General features: G+C 50.2%; 1 protein-coding gene across 1 annotated transcript in view; it reads left to right on the plus strand.

Annotated features, from left to right (window-relative positions):
* Positions 1-1021: 1021 nt before the first annotated feature.
* Spata21 (spermatogenesis associated 21) overlaps positions 1022-9855 on the plus strand; it is an 18196-nt gene continuing 9362 nt past the window's right edge. The window contains exons 1-6 of the mRNA XM_028754046.1: positions 1022-1124; positions 2500-2666; positions 4103-4248; positions 6704-6875; positions 8014-8264; positions 8499-8562. Coding sequence (XP_028609879.1) covers positions 2541-2666; positions 4103-4248; positions 6704-6875; positions 8014-8264; positions 8499-8562 — 759 coding nt within the window. The 5' untranslated portion in view covers positions 1022-1124; positions 2500-2540. The remainder of the gene's footprint in view (positions 1125-2499; positions 2667-4102; positions 4249-6703; positions 6876-8013; positions 8265-8498; positions 8563-9855) is intronic.

A 9855-nucleotide genomic window follows, 5' to 3' on the forward strand; every position in this document is an offset into this window, starting at 1 on the left:
TGTAGTATGTGAGGCATAGTTCAATTAAGCTGCTAACAAAAAAAATGGAATCAGGCCGGGCAGTGGTGGCACACGCCTTTAATCCCAGCATTCAGGCAGATCTCTGTGAGTTCGAGGCCAGCCTGGTCTAAAGAGAGAGCTCCAGGACAGCCAGGTCTACACAGAGAAACCCTGTCTTGAAAAACCAAAAGAAAGAGACAGCAGTGGGTCGGGTAGAGATAGGGTGCTCTGGAAGAAGGATGAAGCCTGTCTTTGTCACCCTGCTCCAGTTCTGTCTGTCCCTTGAGTCTGTGTCCTTTGCCAGAGGTTCCCCCTGCTTGTCTAATCTGTCAGCTAACTACAGATGGGGATCTGGTCTTCCTTGGGGCTTCTGTTCCCTTAAGTCTGTGGTTGGTAGAACACGGAGCCCTGAAGATTCCAAGGTTGACATGGAAACAGTGGACAAAGGAAGGTGTTCCTAAGGGTCTGAGGAGATTTTCCCCAGAAGGGACAGCCCCCTCTGGAGCAAGACGGCTCCAGAGAGGAGGGATGGTCAGGGGAGCCTTGATGGGAAAGAGGTGGGGGGAAGTTACAGACCACAGGGGAAGAAAGAGAAACGTAGCCACGGCCACAACTGCTTGTGCCATTTGAGAAGTGGAACAGGAGCTGCTACTTTCCACAGGTGGGGTGGGGCCTGGTGTCGAGCACTCCTACCAGGCGGGATCAGGGGGCTGGGTCCAGCTTACTGAGGGGAGGTAGGTGAGACAGCAGAAGGAGGGGCAAGAGGAGAAAGCTGGGTCAGCAGAAAATATCAGGGGACATATCCTCTGTATCCCTTGGGACCACGAGTGTCCCCAAGGCTTGTCACCTAAGTGGTACCTGTAAGAAGTGCCATCTGGAGAGCGAGCCCATAAGGGTTGGGATGCGGTTCCGTGGAGTCGGAGTCGAGCCATGTGGTGCCAGGCAAGAGGGTGGGCGACTCTGAGCTACTGTTTCCTTTTCTACACAACAGGAAGAGCGGAGCCATACCTCACAGGGCTGTGAAAAGAATACAGCTCAAGAACTTCCAGCAGAGAGGAGACCGTTCCATGGGCAGTAGCTGGCCTGCTGTGGCTTAGAAAGGAAAAGGCCCCAAGATCCTCCAGGTCACGGGCTCTCCCTGGAGGGCTTCGGGAGTGGGGGTATTGACCTTGGAGAACTAGTAAATCTGACACGCAGCTAAGATACCACCATAGAAACAGTGCCGAGGTCGCTCTCCATGAGCTCTGAGGTCGCGCTCTCGGTGAGCTCCGAGGTTGCTCTCCGTGAGTGAGCTCGTGCTGGGTAGATGGCTCAGTCACTGAAACGGCTTTGTAAGCATGAGGACACAAGTGCCATTATCAGAACCCTTGCTCAGTGTGTTTCTAAAGCAGGGCTGGGGTGGGGGGTGGAGTGTATGGGGAGGCAGGAAACGGCTGAGTGGCTAGAGCATCATCTCTTCTTATAGAGGGTCTGAGTGCCCAGCACTACATAGTGGCAACAAACATCTGTAATTCTAGTTCTAAGGATCTGACACCCTTAGCCCTCCCTGGGAGCCTACATGTATACACATGATGAACACACACACACACACACATACACACACACACACACGTAAATTAAAAATGAATAAAGCCTTAAACAACAAATGAAGGCAGGCATGTGTCCTGCACACTTGAAATGCCAGTGCAGCCAGGAGCAAAGATATCTCTCTCTCTCTCTCTCTCTCTCTCTCTCTCTCTCTCTCTATCTCTCATAGCCTAGGCTGGCCTCAAAATCACAATATAGCCTCCTGCCTCCATCTCCTCCTGGGCCACCACACCTGACCTTTTTTTTTTTTTCCTAAAGGGTCACAGTATTAAGGAGGTTGAGAATTGCTGGCTTGTTTGTTTGTTTGTTTATATGAGCACACTGTTGTCTTCAGACACACCAGAAGAGGGCATCGGATCCCATTACAGATGGTTGTGAGCCACCATGTGGTTGCTGGGAATTGAACTCAGGACCTCTGGAAGAGCAGTCAGTGCTCTTAACCGCTGAGCCATCTCTCCAGCCCCAACCACACCTGGTCTACTGTGGTGCTTTTGTGTGCTAGGCAAGCTCACTACCAATTTAGCTACACCTCACCCCTCTAGTAGGCTCTCTTGTCAATGTATGCTAGTGTTTTAAAGGCTCCGGGGTGTCCTGCAAGGCACTGTAGTTTCTCTTTGATGAGGCCAGCATCCCATTTCCTCTTGACTCTCAGGAAGGGCTTGAGGACAGAGCAGGACTGCGCTGTGGGAAGCGGTAGAGATCAGTAGTTTTGCACCAGCCGTGGGTTCAAGCCCACTGTGGACCTTAGGCAGGTTTCCTGAACCTGTTTCTGGGGCTCATTGTGCTGCATAGGAGCCCAGCTCAGCTCCTCCCTTGAGGCCGATCATGCCAGGCTTCAGGTGCACTGCAGATGTAGCAGTGGGGTCTCAGGCCTGGTGGGAGCTTGACTGGATGTCTCCTTGGTAACAGCAGCTTATGCCCCTCGATTTGAGAATCTTGCTGGCTCCAGAACAATGGAAAACAGAAACACCCACACACACCCAGAGAACAAGGCGGAGGCTCCAGCAGTCCTATCAAGTTCTGGCCTGAGTTCCACCAAAAAGAAGACAGATTTGGAACCCACTGTCTCAGCCGGTCAGGTGGGCAGACCTTCACTTCCGGTTCTGATCTCCATTCCCTGAACAAGGCACTTCCTACCTGTTTGTTTGTTTGTTTGTTTGTTTTTCCAGACAGGGTTTCTCTGTGTAGCCCTGGCTGACCTGGAACTAATGCTGTAGACCAGGCTGGCCCACAACTCACAGAGATTCACTTGCCTCTACCTCCAGAATGCTGAGATTAAAGACAAATGCCATTACATCTAGCCCTGGGCATTTCTTAATCCAGTCAAGAAGACAACCAAGGCTGACCACCATACGTCCACCTAACTAGCAAACTATGTTCAACCTGACTAGCAAGCCATGTGTCTAATCCAGATCATCCCAACAAAGCCGCCATATTACTATTACAACGAGAGCTGACCCCACTGTGAGAGGCAGAGCCCGGTCCAGCTTCTTGCCTCTCACCAACCAGCTGATAACCAGGGCCTCAGTATTGGAGTCTGTGGGGGACACTTCACACATGTCCCACGTCCTACTAGAGGAGGGCTGGGCAAACATTCGGGGCCTCCTTCTCTCATTCATGTTCTCAGCAGGCAAATGTGGGGCACCAATCCCTTTCCTTAATCAGCTCTCAGCCCCCCTTCAGCCTTTTGTGTGTGGGTTATGGTAAGGATTACCTGGATTAAGTCTGTTGAGGCCCTGCCTCAGTGTTGGTAATTGCCAGAGTTGCTCCCACCAGAATCTTCTGTTAAAACAATTTTGCCCACTAGTTAACGAACTGTATGGTGTTGGCTAACTTTTCAGGAGCTAAGTTGGCATAAGGTCTATTCTACCAGTCACTGACAGCCAAGAGGGCGACTAAACAATTGGCTGGGCAGTGCCAGCATGTGTCTTTAATCCCAGCACTGAGGAGACAGAGGCAGGTGGATCTCTGTGACTTCAAGGCCAGCCAGGTCTTGAGTTTGAGCTCTAGGACAGCCAAGGCTACACAAAGAAACCCTGTCTGGAAAAACCAAAACATTAAAAAATTAAAAACTCTAGGGGAGGGGCCGGCGGCATGGTGGCATACACTTGAAACCTCAGGTTTCAGGCTAAGCAAGAAGGATGTCAAGTTCAAAGCCAGCTTAGGGTATGTACCACAATCACTGCCTCAGACAGCTAAAGTGTCCAGCCCCTGGGCTACGGAAGGGTGGTACTGTGGTGGGCATTGTTCCTCGCCCGCTGGCATTCTTTCAAACAAACCTCCACACAATCCTTCGACTCACATTCTGGTTGGCCTCCTGTTTCATGCCAGAGTCCATAATGCTAAGCAGTGGAGTTGGGCCCACTATCTACCTCCAGGTTACCTCCTGGTCTTTCTCTTCACCTCTCTCCAGCACCTCCACGACAGGAGGGTGGACAAGAAGGAACAGGTCAAGGGCCCCAGTGCCTGGGTCAAGCTCAGCCCTTGAACTAGTCCAGACCCATCTCTGTTTCAGACTGGACTTGCAGATGCCATTGAAAGGGACAGCAGAAAGCAGCCTGTAGCTCCCAGAGGACCAGAGAGGGAACTCCGACACACAGGATCATCCCACGGGTCAGGGGAGCTTCAGATCCAGGAGCAGAGGCCCTCAGCAAGACCAAGGTGAGTTGTGGGGGGGCCTCCCTAGGAAAGGGAGTCTGGAGTGAACTGAGAACTTACAGCCTAAGTCAGAGCTAGTGACTATAGCACTCTCTGCTGCTCTCCATTTTCCTACCTCGTTCCTCTTCCACAACCCCTCCTGAGGAACAAACCCAGGACCTCACAGATGCTAGCTTGGCCAGCGCTCCATCGCTGATCTGTAACCTTGACCCATTTCAGAGCATTGAGCAAACTATTTCTATCCATCCGTTGTCCACTCACTCCTGCTAGGACAGAGCCACCTTCCATGTGACTTATTCAAGGGGAGTTCTTGTCTCTTGTTCAGCTTTAGACCCCTCCTGCCTGATACCAGCCCTGGCACCTACTTGACAGATTCTCAATAAGCATGTATTCACTAAACCAATAGAAGAATCAGCAACAACAAAAAAGATGTCAACGGGCCAGGCTTGGTGGCACATGCCTTCTATAACCCAGCACTTGGATGGCGGAGGAAGGGAGGGTTGGTAGCCCAAGACTAGCCTTGGTTATGTAGTGAGTTTGAGGCCATTTTAGACCATTTAAGACAGTGTCTAAATAAATAAATAAATAAATAAATAAATAAATAAATAAATAAATAAAAACATAGACAAACTTACACCATGGGGCCAGGGAGACGTCTTGATGGGTAAAGGTTCAGTCCCCAGGGGTTACATGATAGGAGAGACAGTTCCTGGAAGTTGCCCTCTGGCCTCCCATGCCCTCTGTGGCAAGTTAGCCTATCATCCTCTCCACCTACCTGCCCCCACACAAGGGCTCTCTCTCTGGCTGTCCTAGAACTTATTAAGTAAACGAGGCTAGCCTCAAACAGAGATCCCCCTTGTCTCCCAAGTGCTGGGATTAAAAGGCCTCATCCCTCCTGAGGACCTTACAAAGTTTACAGTTGCTGGGGGAGGAAAAATATCTCTTCAGTGGTGTCGCTGGTAGTAAGATGCCTACATATGTATAAATAGCTCACTGAAGCTCAGTCAATCATAAAAACAAAAACAAAACAAAAAAAAAAAAAATGAAGGGCTAGAGAAAAGGCTCAGTGGTTAAGAGCACTGACCACTCTTCCAGAGGTCCTGAGTTCAGTTCCCAGCAACCACATAGTGGCTCACAACCATCTGTAATGGGATCCGATGCCCTCTTCTGGTGTGTCTGAAGAGAGTGGCAGTGTACTCACATACATTAAATAAATAAATAAATAAATAAATCTTTCAAAGAAAAATGAATATGAAATGAAAAGGGGCAGGGCTAGTCGGGAAGAGGGAGGGGGTTAGAGGAGGGGAGGGGTGAGGGAAGGTAAGGAGGCATGAATATGATCAAAATATTTTGTTCATATATAGATGTCAGAACAAAGCTCATCACAATGACCACATACTAATGAAAAGAAAAAGGACACATGCACATGAAGGCCCCTTAGCATGTTAATTATATGCTAACGTATGTAGAATTAAATCTCCACTAACAGCTGCTCAGGCAAAGAAAGAGCCGCAAGAAAGAAGGCCCGGGTAATCATGGTGGCATGCACCTGGGATCCCAGCACAAAGGAGGCTGAGATAGGGCTGGTAGTATAAGGCCAGCCTAGGCTACAGAGCAAAACCCTGCCTGAGGAAAGAACAGAAGGAAGGGGAGGGGATCAGGGGGTAGAAAAAAAAAGAGAAACTCCAGACAGATTAGAGGAAGAACAGAGACACAGATTCAAATTGTGACGCTAGGGATCATTATGGCCCTGGGCCCACATCTCTCAACCTTTCTGAATCCCGATTCTTTCTGATTTTTCTGGTGTTTTGCTGTGTGTGTATGCACATGTGTATGTGTGTACGTGTGTACACATGTGTACGTCTGTGTGCATGCATGTGTGTTATTGGTGATTGAGCCCAGGGCCTTGTGGATGCCAGTCAAATATTGTACCAATCGAACTATACCTTCACCCCAACATAAAGTCTCTTTCTCTGTCTCTCTCTGTCTCTCTCCCTCCCTCCTTCCCTCCCCCCTCCCCCCCCCCCCCCCCCCTCCCCCCTTTCTCTCTCTCTCTCTCTCTCTCTCTCTCTCTCTCTCTCTCTCTCTCGGCAGCGATGAGAGAGGCAACACAGAACACAGAATCTCATGCATCCCAGGCTGGCTTTGAACTTATTGTGAGGCTGAGAATGATCTTCAACTCCTGGCCTTCCCCTCTCTGCCTCCTTACACTGGGGTTACAGGTGTGCACCGCCAGCATACACTCCTCTTTCTGAAAAACAACCAACCAGCACTGAAAGGGTTAACCTCTAACCACCTCAGCATTCAAGGAGCCTGAGACTTGGAGTGTGGGATCAGCCCTTCCTTTACTCTCCCAGGCAATAAGTATGCACCCCTGGTGTACCTAGTCCTAGGCAGGCATTCTGGGAGAGCAGCACCAGGCCTGAGTAAAGTGACATCTGTCTTCTTTCTCCACTAGGACAACTCAGGATGGGCCAAGGGAGCTGCAAGCTGGCCAGGAGCAAGCCCAGCCTATTGGGGATTTTGTGACCTCTGAAGGGCGGCCACAGCCAGCCATGCACACCAAGGACCAGCAGAAGAGATGGCAGACTGCCGAGGTCAGAGAGATTCATCCTACCGAGAGCTGCCAGGTAACCTCAGGAGACTGGGGAGAAGAGCGTGGGCACCATGTGGGGAGCGAAAGGCTCCCTGAGCCCTTCACACAGATGTGCTTGTGTTTGTTGGAGTCTCCTTGGGTCACTGGTGGTCCTGGGAGTTGGAGTCAGAGTGTTCTTCAGGTCTTGTTTACAGAGAGATCCCTACGGGTGTCCTGGGGACAGGGCAGGGACAAGGGTACTATGACAGATGCTGCTGGCCGGTGCTGGGTTTAAGAGACTGGCTGTGTATGTGTTACGGCTATCAATACCCACATGGATATCGACAGTTATAGATGTATTACCCATAATCACTAAAAATAGGAAACACTTCAAGTATCCATCAGTAGCTGAGTGGAGAGGCACTGTGGTACGCCACGCAATGGAATTCTATTCAGAAACATAAAGGAAGAAGGTTCTGAAAGACATGCTAAGAACTGGTCATAGGAGTAACCATACAGAAGGAAAGAAACAGAAAAAAATATACACCAGGATTGAGTATGGTGGAGGCACACAACCTTTGATCACAGCACTCAGGAGGCCATGCAGGCAGATTTCTATGATTCTGAGGCCAGCCTGGTCTACAGAGTGAGTTCTGGGTGAACCAGGGCTACATACAGAGACCTTGTCTCAAAACAAGAACAGAAAAAAAAAAAGAAAGAAAGAAAAGAAAACACACACACACACACGTATACATATATACATTTACACACACACACACGTATACATATATACATTTACACACACACACACACACACACACACACACACACACACACCAGGGCCTGGAGAGATGGGGCAGCAGTTAAGAGCTAAGAGCACTGGCTGCTCTTCCAGAGGACCAGAGTTCAGTTCCCGGAACACACATAGTGACTCAAAACCACCTTGTAACTCTAGGATCTGGTGACCTCTTTTGGCTTCTAAGGGCATCTACATACATGTGGCATACATCCACACAGACACGTACACATAAAGAAAAATACATCGTCAGAAGAGATAATATATGCCATATAACAGAAGGAGCATCTGGGGGAGTAGGGAGGCTCTGTCCTTTAAAACTCCCCTGAGGAAGTCAGACGATAGCTCTTCTCAGGGCATCTTCTTGATTTCCCAGACTCTCCCTTTTCCCACTCAGGGAAACACAGATCATGATCTGGGGAAGCCATGCACCTCAGACAGCAGGAGTCAGCCACTGAAGAATAACTTCCCCAGTGAAGCTGGCCGCCCCCAGGTCAGGCTGCAGGAACCTATGCCAGCACCTAGCTCAGGGACTCACAAGGACAACCCCCAAGAGGCAATGCCCCCTAAGCCCAAGGTGACTGAAGAAGAAAAGAAGGCCCCTCCTGGTTTGCCATCTGTACCGGGACATCGAACACACAAAGACAGGTAAGTCATCCTGCAGGGCCACCCCTACCTGGCTCTTGAGCTAAGGCAGAGATGGTGCTAGGAAGCCAGCTCAGCCAGTGCCCTGCTTACTGGGCAAAGATAAGCAGCTGACAGGAATTCACACACTAGGGGTGCAGGATTGCGTGTGCTGGGCCTGGGATCAGTGTAATGTGTGAGCCCTGACCTGCAACCCTGCCCCCACTCCCACCCCCACCCCGTTTCTTCTCCGTTTAGAGGCGAGGCTGTAGAGAGCAAGACAGCACCTAGGCCGCCTCCTCCGCCGCCTCCTCCACCTCCAGTAAGTAGGGACAGAGTGGGAATGGGGGGATAAGGAAGGGGAAATAGGGGGATCGGGAGGGAGGATGGTGGAAACAGAAACATTTCCAGTCAAACTGGGGAACGTATGCATGTAAGCCTAGGCTACACTCACATTTGATTTATGTTTCATTCTTTTTAAAATTTTATTTATTTATTCTTTAAACAAACAGAGTTTACTTTTTTTCTTTCTTTCTTTTTATTTTATTTTATTTTTTTATTTTTGAGACAGTGTTTCTCTGTGTAGCCCTGGCTGTTCTGGAACTCACTCTGTAGACCAGGCTGACCGCAAACTCAGAGATCCTCTGGCCTCTGCCTCCCGAGTGCTGGGATTAAAGGCGTGCACCACCACTGCCCAGCTTTAAAGGTTTTTAAATTGCAAATGCTATTGTGTGTACACAGAGACCCCTCTCGCATGTCTCATGGCACAGGGCTGGAGGTTCTCTCCTCCTGCCATGTGGGCCCTGGTGATCAAACTCAAGGTTGGTGGCAAGTGCCTCTGCCTGCTGAGCCATCTTGAAGTTATCTTTTGGGTTTTCAAAATGGGGTCTCCTATAGCCCAGGCTGGCCTAGAATTCTTTATGTTGCTGAGTGTGATCTCAAAATCCTGCCCCCTCTGACCTCTGCTTCCCAGATGCTGGGCTTATGTGTGTGCTGAGCCCAGTGTGTCTGCTTTAAGTGGGCAGTCAGAAGTGAGATCCCACTCTGGAGCCTGATTCCTTCTCAGGCTGTTCCCATCCGCCCTTTACCCTCAGTTCCTAGTCACAGCTTCTCCGAATGTCTGCGGCCTTCCAGCCATCCCCACGCCACCAGCTCTGCCACTTCCTGGTCTCTGAGTTGATGGTACAAGCTTAGAGTCCCCAGCCTGTCATCATCACCCAGCCCTTGTCACCCCTGCCTATCTTCATGACATCCTCAGCCATACCCTGGTCCAGGACACTCCAGCCAGGCAGGTCTGCTGGAGCTTGAAGTGGCCATGTGTGACTTGCTTAGCTGACACTCAGTCATGCCACACTTTACTTCTGCTCCACTGTGTCCTTGCAGACCAACAAGTGTCACTGAGGAGCACGGAACAAAACCTCCAGCCTCTTCCTGCCCACCAATAGCCACCCCTGCCTATTTATCAGATCCTTTCCCGACACACCGCCAGTCTCTCCATTTGTACAGCAGTAGCTAGCCCAACACTCGTGCTCCCTTCTTAGTACCTATGGACCCACGTACCTAGTTCTTGTGGACCCACGTACCTAGTGCCTGTGGACCCACGTACCTAGTGCCT

Source organism: Grammomys surdaster, unplaced genomic scaffold (genome assembly GCF_004785775.1).
Source record: "Grammomys surdaster isolate TR1022 unplaced genomic scaffold, NIH_TR_1.0 125977, whole genome shotgun sequence".
In the NCBI taxonomy this organism is placed as follows: Eukaryota; Metazoa; Chordata; class Mammalia; order Rodentia; family Muridae; genus Grammomys; species Grammomys surdaster.